At 55.4% G+C, this 20458-nt stretch overlaps 1 protein-coding gene across 3 annotated transcripts in view; it reads right to left on the bottom strand.

Annotated features, from left to right (window-relative positions):
- MFRP (membrane frizzled-related protein) overlaps positions 1 to 20458 on the bottom strand; it is a 246111-nt gene that overhangs the window by 109727 nt on the left and 115926 nt on the right. For all 3 annotated transcript variants that reach the window (XM_069614362.1, XM_069614361.1, XM_069614363.1), the window contains 2 exons: positions 4184 to 4339; positions 1791 to 2034 (listed from right to left, as the gene is read on the bottom strand). In XM_069614362.1, the coding sequence (XP_069470463.1) occupies positions 1791 to 2034; positions 4184 to 4339 (400 nt within the window). The remainder of the gene's footprint in view (positions 1 to 1790; positions 2035 to 4183; positions 4340 to 20458) is intronic.

Raw genomic sequence — 20458 nt, 5'->3', positions numbered from 1 at the left:
CAACCATCCTGATCTGTAGGATATGCAAGAGAAAGCTGTGAGACTGCTGGGTGGCACACCAATCCTGAGGTGAGAATAGGCTGGAGGAAGCCTTAAAACTGCAAACTCACACAACCATCCTGATCTGTAGAATATGCAAGAGAAAGCTGTGAGATTGCTGGGTCTGACACCAATCCTGAGGTGAGAATAGGCTGGAGGAAGCGTTGAGACTGAAGACTCACACAATAATTCTGGTCTGTATAATATGTAAGAGAAAGCTGTGAGATTACTGGGTCTGACACCAATCCTGAGCTTAGAATAGGATAGGCTGGAGGAAGTCATCAGACTGCACACTTACACTATCATTCTGATATTTAGAATATGCAAGAGAAAGCTGTGAGATTGCTGGGTCTAACACCAATCCTGAGATGAGAATAGGATAGGCTGGAGGAAGCCATCAGACTGCAGACTCACACAATCATTCTGATCTGTAGAATATGCAAGAGAAAGCTGTGAGATTGCTGGGTGTCACAGAAGCCTTGAGACTGCAAACTAACACAACCAACCTGATCTGTAGAATGTGCAAGAGGAAGCTGTGAGACTGCTGGGTCGCACACTAATCCTGAGCTGAGAATAGGCTGGAGGAAGCGTTGAGACTGCAGATTCACACAACCATTCTGATCTGTAGGGTATGCAAGAGGAAGCTGTGAGACTGCTGGGTCGCACACCAATCCTGAGCTGAGAATAGGCTGGAGGAAGCGTTGAGACTGCAGACTCACACAACCATCCTGATCTGTAGGATATGCAAGAGGAAGCTGGGAGACTGCTGGGTGTCACACTAATCCTGAGCTGAGAATAGGCTGGAGGAAGCGTTGAGACTGCAGACTCACACAACCATCCTGACCTGTAGAATGTGCAAGTGGAAGCTGTGAGACTGCTGAGTGTCACAACAATCCTGAGCTGAGAATAGGCTGGAGGAAGCGTTGAGACTACAGACTCACACAACCATCTTGATCTGTAGGATGTGCAAGAGGGAGCTGTGAGACTGCTGGGTGTCACATAAGCCTTGAGACTGCAGACCATCCCACCATCTTGATCTGTAGGATATGCAAGAGGAAGCTGTGAGACTGCTTGGTCCCACACCAATCCTGAGCTGAGAATAGGCTGGAGGAAGCGTTGAGACTGCAGACTCACACAATCATTCTGATCCGTTGAATATGCAAGAGAAAGCTGTGAGATTGCTGGGTCTGACACAAATCCTGAGCTGGGAATAGGATAGGCTGGAGGAAGCCATCAGACTGCAGACTCACACAATCATTCTGATCTGTAGGATATGCAAGAGGAAGGTGAGAGATTGCTGGGTTTTACACCAATCCTGAGCTGAGAATAGGATAGGCTGGAGGAAGCCATCAGACTGCAGACTCACACAATCATTCTGATCTGTAGGATATGCAAGAGGAAGGTGTGAGATTGCTGGGTTTTACACCAATCCTGAGCTGAGAATAGGATAGGCTGGAGGAAGCCATCAGACTGCAGACTCACACAATCATTCTGGTCTGTAGGATATGCAAGAGGAAGCTCTGAGACTGCTGGGTGTCATAGAAGCCTTGAGACTGCAGACCATCACACCATCCTCATCTGTAGGATATGCTGAGGGGAGCCATGAACCTGCTGAGCCTCAAAGTGATTCTTTAGTCCACAGTATAAGCACATTGTGATATTCCTGAGTATGCGGTCATTATCATTTCAGATGCTTCCTGGGGAACTGCATCATCATTTGACCCTCCTAGGATTGGCTGCCTTCACTGTACCTGGAAACCTCTTGGGAGGGGTTCATTGGGTTTGCCTGTGCTAGTCCCGCCTCCTCGAAGACCTCCACCCTATCGAAGAGACAGTTGGCAAACCCTTCTATGCTCAGCGACTCAATCTTCAGCTGTATGACCTGTCCCTCGCCAGCCACGATTCTCCAAACACAGTGCATGTTCGGTGGGTACGGGGAGGGATAATTTGGTGAACTGAAGGACCCTTTTGGCTCCCGTAGAGTCTCTCCACAAGCTGAAAAACAGAAATAAAAACAAGCATCAATTGTAAACACATTCATGGTGCAGAGGTCAATAGGAGGGGTTACAGGAGAACTACAGGGGACCTTAGGTGGCCAGAGTAGAAATCCTGGATTGTGAATGACATACATTCTGGATGGATATATGTCTTTGCAACACGACTGCTACATGCTCAGGTGCCACTCGGGTATAGTTTATTTATTTATTTATTTATTTATTTATTTATTTATAATGCGCAGTCAAGACCTGAGGCAACTGGGCGCTAATCACACTGCACAGCCTGCAGAGGGGAAGGGATGCTGTGATGTCCAGAACAAGCTAGAAGATAGTGGGGTGCCCAGGCCATGACAGCAGATTTTAACATAGCGAGGACAACAGGGTGTCATGCCTGGGATGAAGGAATTTGTAGGATGTCCAGACAGTAGGAGAGGTATATTTGGAGAGGTATTCTGGTATGATGTCATCTTTGATAAGGAGGTAATGCAAAGGGTATACAGTGTTGAGCTAGAAGGTCTGTGGAGGTTCAGGTTGGAAGAAGTATTCCAATAATGAAACATGTTTTATACAGTGCTTGTGGCCACAGGTGGAGTGATGACCTTGTTAGGGGATTTTGGAGGAGCAGTGTTCTGTCTGCTTTGGGAGAGCAGATGAATGTGGAGGAGTGTGCGAGTGGGGCGGTGGAATCTGGGATGGGGTGAAATAAGAGATGTGCTGCAAGTGATGGATGTCCATGAAAATGTAGAGTCCGAAAGTTACGAATTCTAAATGTTCGTAATGGCAATAATCACGAACACCACCCCCGTCTGATATCCCCCACCCTGCATCCCCTACCCCAACCATTAAAACATACCTCCTGCTTCTCACTTACCTGCGTGTCCTCTGCACGGCCACGGCTCCTTCCCTGCGGCAAGTCCCGCCTCCCCATTGAGGGGCGGAACTTCCGCCACAGGGTCTGTTTTATTTAATCCCTGCTTTTCTTTATGGAAGCAGAGGACATCCCTGCAACTCCCGAAATACCACAACGTCGATCAAGGGGGTGGGGGACACGCCCGCAACCCCTGCTCTCCTTGATCGGCTATAAGGTATTATGTTTTTTTTCCAGTGCCGAATTTGACATTTTTGGCCGTTCAGTTAGTTTTTTCTAAATTTTCTGCGGATACCGGCAGTGATAGGAATATTTTGTGGAGTAGTTATATTAAAAAAGAGATGAGGCACTGGAAGGCAGGGGCTATCTAGAAAATGGCAGTATTAGGTGGCAGGTTAGGGTGTCGCCAAACAAAGGGCCACCATCTTGACCCTAAATACATTAAATAGGGCCCCATCACAAGGGGAAAGTGGGGGCAAAAATGGCACTTTGCCGATGGCGGCACAGATCATTGCACTAACCCTGCTTGCTGGGCCTGGTGACGTCTATAGAGAATTTTATGTGGTTGGAACTTTAGTATAAGCATTGAGTGGGATCAGAGGATGTACAGCCTGCGAAAAGGTTGACTGCAGTGCGGTTAGCTTAGAACAGAAAATAGGGTTTGGGAAGGATGGTAGGGCATGATGGCCATGACAGGACTGATTGTAGATTCCATACCTCTAATCAATAGGCAGAAAAGGCATTGTGCTATGGTAGCTGGACAGAGATTGGTTGGCGAGAGCCAAGGGTAGAACAAATGCCAGTGATTGGCTTTTGGGAATACTGGCTGTGACAGAGGTTGGTTGGAGGGAGCCAAGGTTAGAACAAATGCCAGTGGTTGGCTGTTGGGAATACTGGCTGTGATAGAGGTTGGTTGCAGGGTGCTAAGGATACAGTAAATGGCAGGGATTGGTTGTAGGGTGCTGGCTCGTCTAGAGGTTGGTGGCAGAGATTGGTAGTAGTGTATGCTGGCTGGGATAACGTTTGGTTGTGGGATACATATGTTAGAATAAATACCAGGCATTGGTTGTAGGGTGTGCTGGCTGCGATAGAGAATTCTGTAAGATGTGAAGATTGGTTTAGGGGGAGGTATAGTTCTAGTGCATGCTGGTTGGTGCAATGGTTTTTATTGGGTCTCCAGATCAGAAATAGGCGTTGGGTAGAGCAGTGTAGTGTGTGCAATCATGGAAAGCAGTTTCTAAGTTTACTGCACTACCGTCACCCATCGCCTGCTACTTACATGGAACTTGCGTAGGCGCCGCTGAGTCTTGAGCACTTGTCACCAGCTGCTCCAGGCTCTTGATAGTGGAAGTTGTTGAGCTGATGCTCCCTTGGCTGAGCGTCACTGTGGGTGATGGTACGGTTGTCGCGGTAGGTGAGCCCACTGATTTCCTTCCTGTGGAACAGTAACAGTGAAACAGAAACTCCATGAGGTTGAGGAACAAAGAGGACATCAGCTCCTTGCACCAACCCTCAATGGCTTACACAACTCTGAGGGTGTGTGTACTTCTCCATGGGCTCACACACTCACCAAATGCACCCACACTAACCCAAACAAACATACATTGTAACATGACGAGGTATCATGGTCGGCTTGCAGCCATTGGTCCATTGGGACAAGCATGATGTTGGAAATGGTTGTGAACACTATTGAGGCCTAGGTGACTAGGGAATCATGGCAGTGCCAGGTGAAGAGATCAGCATTGTGACATACCCACTCACTCATCCTTGGGCACCATCGTACCTGGTTGAGCCAGATAGACGTGTGAAGTTAGATATATTTGGCGGGTAAGTCCATTGCAGTCAGAGGAGCAATTCTTAGTTGATGATGAAGGTTTGCTAAAGAAAGGATAGGGTTTCATTGGAGGGTGAAAATTAGATGACGGTGGATGACACCTTCCAAATACAGGTGAGTTGGGAGGTATGTGCGATGGTCAGGTTGAAAGTAAAAGGTGTCTGGACCAGTGTGGTCCAAGCACAAAGATCAGGAATATGCCACGATCTGTAGGCATCAGCAAGAGTGAGCGAGCTGCCGGCAACGGGAGGTGATGCCGGGTACTGGGACCACAGTGTGGTACAGGGCACCAGTGTCTTGGGTTGCTATCTTTTCTGTAGGCGATGCAGGCTTTGGTTGGTATAGTTGGCATCGTGTGGTTGTTAGACCTGGAAGATGACCATGACTCGTAGGTGTTTGTTGTAGGAAAAGGAACGCGTTCATACACCACATCACAGACCAGCTGTACTCAAGATTCTCTGCGCTATCTTAAAAAAGTGATACAGTAACTACAGATGTGATTCATTGAGAGGCACAGAACTTCAGCTGGTGTGCCCTTAGTCCAGAAAACACAACTGCAATCATTTTACTCGTCATCAAGAGAGAAATCACTGAGTCCGCTCAATTATCCAAAATATAAATGTAACAATCATTTATTAACAAACAGTTTTTTGTACTACCATTTGTATATGCCACATCACCAGCTTTGCACCTCAGAGTGTGTTTTCAGGGCTTCACAACACCTTTACTTCTTTCCTTCTACTAAATCCATTGTCATAAGGCAGGGATCTGCAACCTTTGGCTATCCAGTTGTTTCGGACTGCAACTCCCCGGATATCTGGCTATTGACTATGCTGGTTAGGGATGGTGGGAGCTGTAGTCCAAAACATCTGGAGAGCCAAAGGCTGCACACCCTTGTCATAGGCGTCATGTTCTATAAAAGAGTATGTTGCAATGAGTGGATATCTGCATTTGCACTTAAGTACAAAAGGTCCCATCCATGGGAATCCATGGCGTTTCCGTCCGCAAGAACTTCCGTGCTGGTGGTAGGGCAGCCACATTTGTCCCGTGGAGCAGGAAATGAAGATAGAATTGTTTACCCTAGTGCTCAAATGCACCTGACAAATGCACACACATGAGGCAGATGGGAAGCAGTGGCAGAGCATTGCTGGCCATGTGCTGGTAATGGTTTCTAAGGTGAGCCATGACTATGGCCAACTGCTCATTTTCTGAGCCCTGGGGTACAAACTTAAGGCATAAAAGCAACGTACGTCTTACTTTTACAGTCTAGGCAGGTTGCATTTATATATTTTTATTCACAAAGCAATGGGTTATATAAAAGAGTAAAAGAGATAATAGCTGTTTAATTCTTTCAATTTCCACTCTGGTTTGTAAAAGTGTACAATAGCATGCATGGGACCCTGAGCAGATAAGTGCTGAGGTTGGATACATGCAAAGAACACTTTGTTATAAAATAATGTCCGCTGTCAGCTTATTATGTCTGTCCTTATTTAAAGAACTGCTGGCCGCCTCACATGTGTTTTAAACTCCATTATCCAACAAATAGAGTATGTGTCTCTTTGTAGCCAGCGAGATATAGTATGGCTTGTCATAGTGCACGCCAACATGGAATAACTTATATACTGCCTGAAAAAGAAACCAAATACTCTATTTGATGACTATACCAGAGTTTATAATGGTCACTTAAATAAGGACAGAAATTACAAACTGAGCACTATCAATGGAAGTTATGTTCTCTTTGGCCATCGGATCTATCACCTTAGAGACCTTTACAAATTAGAGGCTTTTTCCTTAATTAGTATGTGGGAGGGGTGTGGTTTCGGCCTCCAGGCAAAGAGGTGGCTCAGAAGGGGGGGCTTTACCACATGGTAAAGCCCCTTCTCCAAGCCTCCTCAAACCGTGAGATTGCCATCTTCCCCTGCCGTCTCTCAGGTAAGTGCTCACCTGCGCCCCTGCTTGCCCATCCCTCACATCTCCTTTCCACATGTTTAGCCCCCATCCCACTTACCTGCCGCTGCCGTGGCCCTCACCTGCGCTGGGAATAGTTGTGTTCCCGGCGCATCCCCGACACGTGAATGGCCACCATGGAAAGGGTGAAGAGACTATCAGGCCGATTCATGGAATAATTAGCGCGGCGCAAGTGGGCAAAAACGTGCGAATCGCAGTGGAATAGCGAAAATCGCAGTGCAATTGCGAAAATCGCACGAAAAGCAGCGCACGTCGATTCATGGAAGGCCGTGCGCGAGAAAACCAGCGGATGTGCGATAAAAAAGTGCGCGGCGCACGTTGGCGCACAGGCCATCTAACAGCGTGCGCCAGGTCACAGCGAAAATCGCACAGGCCACAGCGAAATTCGCACATAGCGCGGCGCACGCAACAAAAGTAGGCGGAACACGGGCGTAACATTCGGAATGGGGAACAACTTGCCAAAACATGGGCGTCACGGGGGAAGTACAGGGCACAAGTGCGCGGAACGCCCACACGCTCGCCTACAACACGTATTCATGGAATAGAATAGGGCAAAAAAGCGCACGCTCAAACCAGTAGACAGGCACAAACACGACCGCCACAAGAAAGCAGGCGGTAGCGTCTCTGCGGCTGTAAGAAATGTGCGCCAAAAGGTGCGCCAACAAATAGCACCTATATACTGCCATGATGAATGTCCCATACTGTGGCCCTCCAGGAAAAATGACGTGCAAAGGGGTACCCACAAACACGGACACCCGCTGACAAAAAATACGTGTGCGTGTATACCGGGGTGCGCGGGAAGTCTAACACGCGATTTCAGCAGGGTACGTGCATCACAGGGGTTCGCGTGAAGTTATTCACGCGATCGGGCCTGGGGGAGCGGGCTACGTGTATTTCAGGGGTTCGCGTGAAGTTTCACACGCGATCGGGTCTGGGGGAGCGGGCTACGTGTATTACAGGGGTTCGCGTGAAGTTCCTCACGCGATCGGGCCTGGGGGAGCGGGCTACGTGTATTCCAGGGGTGCGCGTGAAGTTCCACACGCGAATAGCCTGGGCGCGTGTATTTCAGGGGTGCGCGGGAAGTTCCACACGCGAATAGCCTGGGGGCGCGTGTATTTCAGGGGTGCGCGGGAAGTTCCACACGCAAATAGCCTGGGCGCGTGTATTTCAGGGGTGCGCGGGAAGTTCCACACGCGAATAGCCTGGGCGCGTGTATTTCAGGGGTGCGCGGGAAGTTCCACACGCGAATAGCCTGGGCGCGTGTATTTCAGGGGTGCGCGTGAAGTTCCACACGCGAATAGCCTGGGCGCGTGTATTTCAGGGGTGCGCGGGAAGTTCCACACGCGAATAGCCTGGGCGCGTGTATTTCAGGGGTGCGCGGGAAGTTCCACACGCGAATAGCCTGGGCGCGTGTATTTCAGGGGTGCGCGGGAAGTTCCACACGCGAATAGCCTGGGGGCGCGTGTATTTCAGGGGTGCGCGGGAAGTTCCACACGCGAATAGCCTGGGCGCGTGTATTTCAGGGGTGCGCGGGAAGTTCCACACGCGAATAGCCTGGGCGCGTGTATTTCAGGGGTGCGCGGGAAGTTCCACACGCGAATAGCCTGGGCGCGTGTATTTCAGGGGTGCGCGGGAAGTTCCACACGCGAATAGCCTGGGGGCGCGTGTATTTCAGGGGTGCGCGGGAAGTTCCACACGCGAATAGCCTGGGCGCGTGTATTTCGGGGGTGCGCGGGAAGTTCCACATGTGATTTGACAGTGTGGGTCCTCCCAGGTGTACCCTGTACACTCTCCACGGCCCCTGCAGGCAGCCCACACCACAGGGGACTACCCTGCATCCCATGTCATGTCCCGCAGGCAGCCCACCCACCATGGGCATGCCCCCCAGCAAAGGCACATGTCTCCTTGAACTAATGAACACCAACTCATGTCCCCTTGCACCCCCACCCCCCAGCAGTGCAGGGGCAGCCTCCACCAGGCCCCCACTCATGTCTCCCACCACCCCCACCCCCCAGCACTGTGGGGCACCTGCCAGCAGGCCCCCACCCATGTCCAACTCATGTCTCCCACCACCCCCACCCCCCAGCCACCAGGGGCACCCTCCACCAGGCCCCCACTCATGTCTCCCACCACCCCCAAACCCCAGCAGTGCAGGGTCACCCTCCACCAGGCCCCCACTCATGTCACCCACCACCCCCACCCCCCAGCCACCAGGGGCACCCTCCACCAGGCCCCCACTCATGTCTCCCACCACCCCCACCCCCCAGCACTGTGGGGCACCTGCCAGCAGGCCCCCACCCATGTCCAACTCATGTCTCCCACCACCCCCACCCCCCAGCCACCAGGGGCACCCTCCACCAGGCCCCCACTCATGTCTCCCACCACCCCCACCCCCCAGCCACCAGGGGCACCCTCCACCAGGCCCCCACTCATGTCTCCCACCACCCCCACCCCCCAGCCACCAGGGGCACCCTCCACCAGGCCCCCACTCATGTCTCCCACCACCCCCACCCCCCAGCCACCAGTGGCACCCTCCACCAGGCCCCCACTCATGTCTCCCACCACCCCCACACCCCAGCCACCAGGGGCACCCTCCACCAGGCCCCCACTCATGTCTCCCACCACCCCCAAACCACAGCAGTGCAGGGTCACCCTCCACCAGGCCCCCACTCATGTCACCCACCACCCCCACCCCCCAGCCACCAGGGGCACCCTCCACCAGGCCCCCACTCATGTCTCCCACCACCCCCACCCCCCAGCACTGTGGGGCACCTGCCAGCAGGCCCCCACCCATGTCCAACTCATGTCTCCCACCACCCCCACCCCCCAGCCACCAGGGGCACCCTCCACCAGGCCCCCACTCATGTCTCCCACCACCCCCACCCCCCAGCCACCAGGGGCACCCTCCACCAGGCCCCCACTCATGTCTCCCACCACCCCCACACCCCAGCCACCAGGGGCACCCTCCACCAGGCCCCCACTCATGTCTCCCACCACCCCCACTCCCCAGCACTGTGGGGCACCTGCCAGCAGGCCCCCACCCATGTCCAACTCATGTCTCCCACCACCCCCACCCCCCAGCACTGATACGGAGTCATTTGGCACGTGAAAATCCTGCACGTCAGCGTGAAATCCGAGGAAAGGCCCTTAGCGCGTAAGCGCGTCAGCACGCATACGCGATTCTATTGGACCAGAGTCCCTCAGCGCGTAAGCGCGTCTGTGACGTGACCCGCACGGGTGTTCCCCACTCAGCACGTGATGACGGGGCACACGTGGAGATACTGCACGTCAGAGTGTCATCGCGTGTAATTGGACAAAAGTGCGCGTACACGCGATTGGCCCATGTACGTGTATTTAATGGGTGCGCGGGCACTTACACAGGCAAGTACGTCAGCGAACCTGTATCCCGTGGTGCGTGTGAATTTCCACACGCTATTGGACTGGGAACTGGATTCCAGGGGTGCGCGGCTCACACGCTGTATCCCGTGGTGCGTGTGAATTTCCACACGCTATTGGACTGGGAACTGGATTCCAGGGGTGCGCGGCTCACACGCTGTATCCCGTGGTGCGTGTGAATTTCCACACGCTATTGGACTGGGAACTGGATTCCAGGGGTGCGCGGGTCACACGCTGTATCCCGTGGTGCGTGTGAATTTCCACACGCTATTGGACTGGGAACTGGATTCCAGGGGTGCGCGGCTCACACGCTGTATCCCGTGGTGCGTGTGAATTTCCACACGCTATTGGACTGGGAACTGGATTCCAGGGGTGCGCGGGTCACACGCTCGCCTAGAACACGCGAAAGCATAATTTTGCGGACTTTAACAATAACAAGCTCAGACGCCAGGATGAACATACCGTTCCTAGCAGCAGTGGCAGTGGGCTACCAAAGGAGGAGGAGGAGGATAGTCAGGGCCAGAATATTCACACCCAGAACCAGCCTTTTCGGGATGCCTGATGACCAGGTGTATGGGAGGTACAGGTTTCCACCACACATTATACTGGACCTGGTGAGTGAGTGGGAGGATGACCTCACATCACCCACCCTGTGCTCCCAAGCACTCAGCCCCCTGGAGAAGGTCCTCAATGTACTGCACTTCTTAGCCACTGGATCATTTCAGCGGACAAGTGCCATAGTGGGTGGGGTGTCACAGGCCACCCAGTCACGCTGCCTACACCAGGTCTTGAACATCATCACTGCACGGCCATCAGTCCGCAGGCACATATACCTGCCCAGAACCCCTGCAGAAAGGCATGCTGCCGCCCTGGATTTTTACGCTGTGGCACGATTCCCCAAAGTGCTAGGTGCCATCGACTGCACCCATGTGGCTCTACGTCCCCCCAGGGCATCTGAGCACATCTATAGGAACCGCAAGCACTGGCATTCCATCAACGTGCAGGTAGCATGTAATGCCAAGGGAATCATCACCTCAGTATATGCCAACTATCCCGGCTCCACCCACGACAGCTTCATTTACCGAATGTCCACCCTAAGCCGGGACCTAGAAGCTGGGCGGCATGGCGATACATGGCTGCTTGGTGAGTATGTATGCCACTGCACATGCATGCATGTTGGATACTGAGCAAGGTCACAACCCCACCAATGATACCAATCACCACCTCCCCAGGTAAGATATAACACAGCCCACATTACGACCCGGGGCATAGTGGAGCGCACATTCGGAGTGCTAAAGTCACGCTTTTGCTCCCTTGACCGTTCTGGCGGGCAGCTGTTATACGCTCCCCCAGTAGTGTGCAGGATCATAGTGGCAGCATGTGTCCTGCACAACGTTGCAACACGCCGGGGCCTGGCCGTGGACATGGTGGTGGCCCCACATCCCCAACCACATGCACAGCCACTGCGCATGGGAGGGGAAAGGGCACGGGGGGAGGCAGCCCGTACACAGCTAGTGGCTAATTACTTCACATAGAAATCACACCCCTGTGGAGTGCACACTGCCCTGGCACATTCCATCTGACAATCAATGATGACTCAACCTGACACTGATCCTGAATGTCTGGAGAATGAACCGGGAATACCATGTCAGCCTGAGATTGTTCACCTGGAAGTGTCACAATGTGTGCATCCCTACCCACACAGACACCACCAATGCAGTTTTGTGAAGTTACACATTGAAGCAGCTAAAATGAATACCACTTGCAAAATGCAACAAGAGGACAGTGCCATGTCAGCCAACCCAACCCCAGCACCGCCACACGACACACCGTGCCATGTCATGCTAATTGCAGGTAAACAAAGTAATCCCCACAACATGACATCAGTCTCACTATGTACAGTGGCACTATTAGAAACCTGCAACACCTGAAATGCTCACAGCAATGCCGGACCAACAACATACTTGAGCACGTAGTACCATTAACATGACATCACAAATGTTACATATTAGTAGTCTCACCACCTGGAAATGCCTGCACTCCCACCACTACCAACTGTGCAGTGTTGTCGCCATGTAGAGTTGTAGGTGCACTGCTGCCAACATGGACCCCATCTCCAGACTAGAGGTCCTTGTGTGGACATGAGGAAGGGACCTGCAAATTGGGAGGTAGACACAGAAGAAGAGTTACACATCAATGCAACATGCAGTGTACAACACAACAGCAATATGCACTAGGAATGTATACACAGTATTGACTACAGACTGCCCACACAGCTCATGGGAGTCCAACGTCACTGTGTAATTCACTGTCACTTGGGCACACCCTTTACAAGCCCATGGAAACGGGAAGCAGGAGGGGTGTGTGTGACTCAAACCCAAGCATCTGAACCAAATACATTACAAGCCTGCATGTGCCCAGCCACAATGCAGCGTATGCCCACAGGAACCACGGAAGCCAACAGATCGTCCCAAAAAAATTGGGAATAAAAGAAATCAAAATAAAAATAAAAATAAGAAACAATCAAAAATGGCCATTGATGGGCCCGGGGGGGTTGGGGAGGCCACCCAGGAGGTCCGAGGACAGGATGCACACCAGAACCCACCTGCGTGGATCCTGGGAAGATAAAACACCTCCATGGGCTCATGGCCCACACGGCTACCCTATTGTGGGAGTATCACTGCTGTCGCTATTATCACCCTGTGCAGCTGCATCCGGAGGTGGTTGCACTATGGGAGGCAGCCCACGCAAGGCCCTAGTCTGCTCCTCCATGGCTGCAAGCATGCGGGTGTGGTAGGTCTGGTTCTGGAGGATGAGTGTGCGGAGGTCCCCATGCAACAACTCACGGGATGCCCGGACCTCCGCCCTCGTTGCCTGCATCTCAGCTGAGAGCGTACGGGTGAGACGCTCCAGCTGCTGTTCTGTCCTTTGGTGTGTTGAAGCCTCAAGCTCAACAAGAGTCGTCCTGAGGTGAAGGAGCTCCTGCCTCAGGGCTTCCCTGTGGCCCTGGGACTCAATGGAGATGGCCTCCTGCAGAGTCGCCAGTGCCGCCCGCCTGTCCCTGTTGGACCCCAACATGTCCTCCCTGTGTGACTGGCAGATGGAGTCGGTTGCCTGCTCTAGTCGCTCCATCAGCCTTTCTGGGGGGACAATGGAAGTGGCCACCCTATCCATGGCCTGAGCCATCATCTCGGATGATGCAGCCTGTTGGGTTGCCATACCGTAAATGGATTGCTCCCATGCGGTATTGCCGGGTGGCGTACGGCCACCACGTCGGCGGGCACCACACCTGTCTGGGGCAAGGCGAACTGCGCCTTGCTGTGCCGGCACTGCCTGAGGCTGCAGGACTGCATTCCCCCTCTGATCTGCTGGCCCAGGAACAGGATCAGATGTCGCGGAGTGTGACCCTGCATCCGTAACCACCGAAGGCGTAGCTGCCAACACTGACATCCCCATGGAGGGTTCTGACCCTGGTGCAGGTGGGTGAGACAGAACAGAATCCCTCCCTGGAACACTCACCTGCGACGGCACGTAGGTCTCATCCGAATCAACACCTGAGTACAGCTCGGGGGAGGTGCAGCCAGAGACACCCCTTGAGAGCACGACCTGCAGCACGTGTGGGTTCTCCCCCACCACCACACCACGTCCCTCACTGGTGGTTGGTCGGCCCTCGGACCCCTCCTGGGTCTCCACCATCTCCACAACCCCAGCAGTATCAGGTGCGTCTTCCCCTGCAAAGACATGAAAACAAAGAAATGGAAACAGGCATTAGCACCATGGCACACATTGAGGGCTGAGAAGCAAGAGAACCAGTACTTGATTGACACATGTCCCACATGACTAAAACCCTCCCATGCATGCACCCTCACTGCGTATGAAGTGCAGGCAAATGGCACACAATGATGACACCAAGATGGAAGATGAACACATTTTCTGCATGCTGCCTGGCAGTGGCATCACACATTGGCCTGTGATTGGCAGGTGAAACACACATGCCATCACACAGATGGCATGTACCATTGCTATTGAGTGAAGATGGAGAGGAGGGCAGCACCTATTCATTCAGTCCAGTTCCCGCATGTAATTGCTTTTCTAATTCTAACAGGTCAGATTTTTCACCTGGAGCTGCCAGTCTGAAATGGTCCAATTGCACAGGGACATGTGTGTACAAATGATATCCAGGTAACAAAGTCACTCCACTTTACCATACCCATGTCAGACATGTGACTAGTGGACAGCGACATGCCTAGTGAAAGTGGTGGAATGCAAACAAACTGACTGAATGAACAGTGAAAAAGAAGCAAATATGTTGTGGCAAGGTGACACTTCAAGGGCAACTGGCGTGCAGTTGGGCTAGATGTCTACTGTTGGCAGAAGGGATACTGCTATGGCCAAATGCAGCTGCGCAGGAAGGATTGCATGAAGCACATGGCTGACCCATACGACTCAGGCGCACACACTCTCACCTGGCACCCGAACAGAAGCCCTCACACACACACCATGCACATGGATGACACACACATGCATGTGCACTCACCGGACAATGCCTCGTAATCAGCCAGATCTCCCACGCCTTGGATCTGTTCCTCCGTGATGTAGGTCCCAGCGACTGACTCATGTGGAGTGAGTTCCATGTCTACTACTGGAGACCCACCTCCAGTCACTAGAGTTGCGGCATGACTTGAGGCCAGCTTACTCTTTGCCCTGCGCTTTAGGTCATTCCAGCGCTTATAGCAATCATTGGCTGTGCGCCTCACAATTCCAAGGGCACTTACGATGTCCGCAACGGTCTGCCAGTGTGCCTGGCGTTGTGCAGGTGTGGTCTTGGATCCTGCAACAATGACCATCTCGTTGTCATGTCCGGACACATACTCGACAAGTGCATTCAGTTCGTCATCCGTGAAGCTGGGCTTCCTGGACGGGCCGGACTGTGTAGCCGTGTCTGGGGCATCAGCCTGTGCCGGACGAGCACTCTTCCTCTTCCGCTTGGAAGGTGGTGGTGATCCTGAGTGTCCTGCGCCGCTCTGGACACTAGGGGCAGGAGCCCTGGTGGACTCTGTATCAGGAGTGTGGGATTGCACACTCAGCATGGGAGTTGGTGCAGGCATTAGCTCTAGTGTGATGGTGTCAGGGGGAATGTCAGCAGCATGGACTAGGACCGACACTGTCCTGGCTGGGTGTGTGAGGGCTGGGGTGGATGGAGCCGCAGCTGCCCCTGCAGCCTCTCCGCCCTGCCTCCTTGGTGCAGCAGATGACCTTGCTGCCCCAGATCCACGTGGCATGATGGCATCAACGTGCACCAGCGCACGTGTCGTAGCCCTGCTGACCTGGAAGTCAGCCATGGAGTCAGCCAGGTCTGGTGCCACAATGGGCTGGTCCAACAAGGGCTGAGCATGGATGGTGTCAGCCACATCAGCCTCAATGGGAGGGGGGGGGGGATTATGGGTGCCCGTGACTGGTCCTCCACACATGGGGGGACAGGCTCACCCTGCAAGTTACGACCACGTCCCCTACCGGATCCACCACGGCCACCACTTGTGGCTCTTCCACCTTTGCCACCCTTACGGAATCCTCGCCTCCCAGCCATGGCACTGATGTTAATGTGCGTATGGGAGTGGATGTAGACTATTGTCCTGGGCAATTGGGGGTCAAAGGGGTTGGGTACCAGATGGTAATTGTACCCTAGTGCTCTAGCAAGGCTGAATGTAACCCCTGGGGAAAGATGACGGGTCACGCAACGCAGAGGAGGCCCAAAAAAGGGAGATGACGTGCACGCAACACCTCCTAGACCACGTGTGCAGAAAGAAAAACCTGCACTACGCTGTGGCACCCAGAAACACAAGAATGAACGTATGCGTGTCACACGCAGCCTAGAATGACCTCTGAAGGGGTAGGCTACACACGGGGCTAGCACAGATGTTAGATACGTGCGTGACTCACCGTCTGCCAGGTAAACGAGCGTGTAAAAGGAGCACGTTTGGTTGGCAACACCCCCGCCAAAAGAAGATTTGTACGCTGTCTGAGGAGACAGGACAACAGTAGAAGGGAACACTGTTTGAGGGAACAGGCCCAGGTAAACCAGTAAAAGAGAAAAAAGAGAAAAAGCTGTCAGAGGTAACAGGGAATACGAACTAGAAACGCTGTGAAGTAAATCGTGTGTGAAACGACAAGAAGTACAGAATTCACCCACTCGCTCTCCACGAAAAGCACGTACAAGGAAAACATGTTCTACGCGTACCTTTTATACAGACACACACGTCCAGCGTCACTTACGCGGCGTGTACGCGCTAGGGCCATTTCCACCTATTACATGCTTTGTCACTTCTGCGTGTAGGGCCATTTACACCAATTACACGCTTTGTCACTTCTGCGTGTAGGGCCATTTCCACCAATCACACGCTTTGTCACTTCTGCGTGTAGGGCCATTTCCACCAATCACACGCTTTGTCACTTCTGCGTGTAGGGCCATTTCCACCAATCACACGCGATTACACTCTGACGTGCAGTCTTTCCACGTGTGCTCTGTCATCACGTGCTGTGTGGGAAACACCTGTGCGGGTCACGTCACAGACGCGCTTACGCGCTGAGGGCCTTTCCTCAGTTTTCACGCTGACGTGCAGGATTTTCACGTGCAAAATCACTCCGTACCAAGCTGGCCACGCGTACGCACACGGAATACCACGCTCCTGCCCGGAAGGCCGAACTACTGCCCCCCAGAGCCCGAGCACGCTCCCACCTGCTGCTGCCTGACTGCCTGCTGCCCCTGCACTGCTGGGGGGTGGGGGTGATAGGGGACATGAGTGGGGGCCTGGTGGAGGCTGCCCCTGGTGGCTGGGGGGTGGGGGTGATAGGGGACATGAGTGGGGGCCTGGTGGAGGGTGCCCCTGCACTGCTGGGGGGTGGGGGTGGGGTGGTAGACATGGGTGGGGGCCTGGTGGAGGCTGCCCCTGGTGGCTGGGGGGCGGGGGTGGTGGTAGACATGGGTGGGGGCCTGGTGGAGGCTGCCCCTGGTGGCTGGGGGGTGGGGGTGGTGGTAGACATGGGTGGGGGCCTGGTGGAGGGTGCCCCTGGTGGCTGGGGGGTGGGGGTGGTGGGAGACATGAGTTGGACATGGGTAGGGGCCTGCTGGCAGGTGCCCCACAGTGCTGGGGTGTGGGGGTGGTGGGTGACATGAGTGGGGGCCTGGTGGAGGCTGCCCCTGGTGGCTGGGGGGCGGGGGTGGTGGTAGACATGGGTGGGGGCCTGGTGGAGGCTTCCCCTGGTGGCTGGGGGGTGGGGGTGGGGTGGTAGACATGGGTGGGGGCCTGGTGGAGGCTGCCCCTGGTGGCTGGGGGGCGGGGGTGGTGGTAGACATGGGTGGGGGCCTGGTGGAGGCTTCCCCTGGTGGCTGTGGGGTGGGGGTGGGTGGTAGACATGAGTGGGGGCCTGGTGGAGGCTGCCCCTGGTGGCTGGGGGATGGGGGTGCAGGGAGACATGAGTGGGGGCCTGGTGGAGGCTGCCCCTGGTGGCTGGGGGGTGGGGGTGCAGGGGGACATGAGTGGGGGCCTGGTGGAGGGTGCCCCTGGTGGCTGGGGGGTGGGGGTGCAGGGGGACATGAGTGGGGGCCTGGTGGAGGGTGCCCCTGGTGGCTGGGGGGTGGGGGTGGTGGGAGACATGAGTTGGACATGGGTGGGGGCCTGCTGGCAGGTGCCCCACAGTGCTGGGGTGTGGGGGTGGTGGGTGACATGAGTGGGGGCCTGGTGGAGGCTGCCCCTGGTGGCTGGGGGGCGGGGGTGGTGGTAGACATGGGTGGGGGCCTGGTGGAGGCTGCCCCTGGTGGCTGGGGGGTGGGGGTGGTGGTAGACATGGGTGGGGGCCTGGTGGAGGCTTCCCCTGGTGGCTGGGGGATGGGGGTGCAGGGAGACATGAGTGGGGGCCTGGTGGAGGCTGCCCCTGGTGGCTGGGGGGTGGGGGTGCAGGGGGACATGAGTGGGGGCCTGGTGGAGGGTGCCCCTGGTGGCTGGGGGGTGGGGGTGGTGGGAGACATGAGTTGGACATGGGTGGGGGCCTGCTTGCAGGTGCCCCACAGTGCTGGGGTGTGGGGGTGGTGGGTGACATGAGTGGGGGCCTGGTGGAGGGTGCCCCTGGTGGCTGGGGGGTGGGGGTGGTGGGAGACATGAGTTGGACATGGGTGGGGGCCTGCTGGCAGGTGCCCCACAGTGCTGGGGTGTGGGGGTGGTGGGTGACATGAGTGGGGGCCTGGTGGAGGCTGCCCCTGGTGGCTGGGGGGCGGGGGTGGTGGTAGACATGGGTGGGGGCCTGGTGGAGGCTGCCCCTGGTGGCTGGGGGGTGGGGGTGGTGGTAGACATGGGTGGGGGCCTGGTGGAGGCTTCCCCTGGTGGCTGGGGCGTGGGGGTGGGGTGGTAGACATGGGTGGGGGCCTGGTGGAGGCTGCCCCTGGTGGCTGGGGGGTGGGGGTGCAGGGGGACATGAGTGGGGGCCTGGTGGAGGGTGCCCCTGCACTGCTGGGGGGTGGGGGTGGGGTGGTAGACATGGGTGGGGGCCTGGTGGAGGCTGCCCCTGGTGGCTGGGGGGTGGGGGTGGTGGTAGACATGGGTGGGGGCCTGGTGGAGGCTTCCCCTGGTGGCTGGGGCGTGGGGGTGGGGTGGTAGACATGGGTGGGGGCCTGGTGGAGGCTGCCCCTGGTGGCTGGGGGGTGGGGGTGCAGGGGGACATGAGTGGGGGCCTGGTGGAGGGTGCCCCTGCACTGCTGGGGGGTGGGGGTGGGGTGGTAGACATGGGTGGGGGCCTGGTGGAGGCTGCCCCTGGTGGCTGGGGGGCTGGGGTGGTGGTAGACATGGGTGGGGGCCTGGTGGAGGCTGCCCCTGGTGGCTGGGGGGTGGGGGTGGTGGTAGACATAGGTGGGGGCCTGGTGGAGGCTGCCCCTGGTGGCTGGGGGGTGGGGGTGCAGGGGGACATGAGCAGGTGTGCAGGGTAGTCCCCTGTTTTGTGGGCTGCCTGCAGGGGCCGTGGAGGGTGTACAGGGAACACCTGTGAGGACCCACCCAGCCTAATCGCGTGTGTAACTTCCCACGCACCCCTGTAATACACGTACCAAGCCAAATCGCGTGTGAGAATTCCCGCGCATACCTGAAATACACGTACCCTCCTGAAGTCGCGTGTAAAACTTCCCGCGCACCCCTGAAATGCATGCGCCCAGGCTATTCGCGTGTGGAACTTCCCGCGCACCCCTGAAATGCACGCGCCCAGGCTATTCGCGAGTGGGACTTCCCGCGCACCCCTGAAATACACGTAGCACGCTGGGAGACATGAGTGGGGGCCTGGTGGAGGCTTCCCCTGGTGGCTGGGGGGTGGGGGTGGTGGTAGACATGGGTGGGGGCCTGGTGGAGGCTGCCCCTGGTGGCTGGGGGGTGGAGGTGCAGGGGGACATGAGCAGGTGTGCAGGGTAGTCCCCTGTTTTGTGGGCTGCCTGCAGGGGCCGTGGAGGGTGTACAGGGAACACCTGTGAGGACCCACCCAGCCTAATCGCGTGTGTAACTTCCCACGCACCCCTGTAATACACGTACCCAGCCAAATCGCGTGTGATAATTCCAGCGCACCCCTGTAATACACGTACCCAGCCAAATCGCGTGTAAAACTTCCCGTGTACCCCTGTAATACACCTACCCAGCCAAATCGCGTGTGATTATTCCCGCGTACCCCTGTAATACACGTGCCCTGGCTAATCGCGTGTAAAACTTCACGCGTACCCCTCTAATACACGTACCCTGGCCAATCGCGTGTTAAACTTCCCGCGTACCCCTCTAATACACGTGCCCTGGCTAATCGCGTGTTAAACTTCCCGCGTACCCCTGTAATACACGTGCCCTGGCTAATCGCGTGTAAAACTTAACGCGTACCCCTCTGATACACGTACCCTGGCCAATCGCGTGTTAAACTTCCCGCGTACCCCTGTAATACACGTACCCTGGCTAATCGCGTGTACAACTTCCCGCGTACCCCTGATATGAACGTTACCCGCTTTGCGTTCCTTGTTTGGCAGCCCTGTAAACTGGTCCAGGGTTAGCGCAGCCCTTTGCGATGATTTAGCGATTTTGATGGCTTTTCCTTGCGCGAGGGCGTTCTTGGGGGCGTTACTGGCGCTGCTGCAGGGTCGCTGCGATACTCTGCGCCACGGCTGGTTTGGGAGCCTAAAATCCATGAATACGCTGTGCGCGGAAATCGGTTTTAGCGCACGTGCCTGGCGCAGACAATCGCACGCGGACACTTTGCGCCAGCCGCTTGCGACACTTTTCTGAGAAATTCTATGAATTACCCTGTATGTGTAGTTTGCTTCCCCCTGATCCATGGGGGTCA

The sequence above is a fragment of the Ambystoma mexicanum genome, chromosome 9 (assembly GCF_040938575.1).
Source record: "Ambystoma mexicanum isolate Mex_15411 chromosome 9, UKY_AmexF1_1, whole genome shotgun sequence".
Lineage (NCBI taxonomy): Eukaryota > Metazoa > Chordata > Amphibia > Caudata > Ambystomatidae > Ambystoma > Ambystoma mexicanum.
The sequence above is the reverse complement of the archived record's forward strand: the minus strand, read 5'-3'. Positions and strand labels throughout refer to the sequence as shown.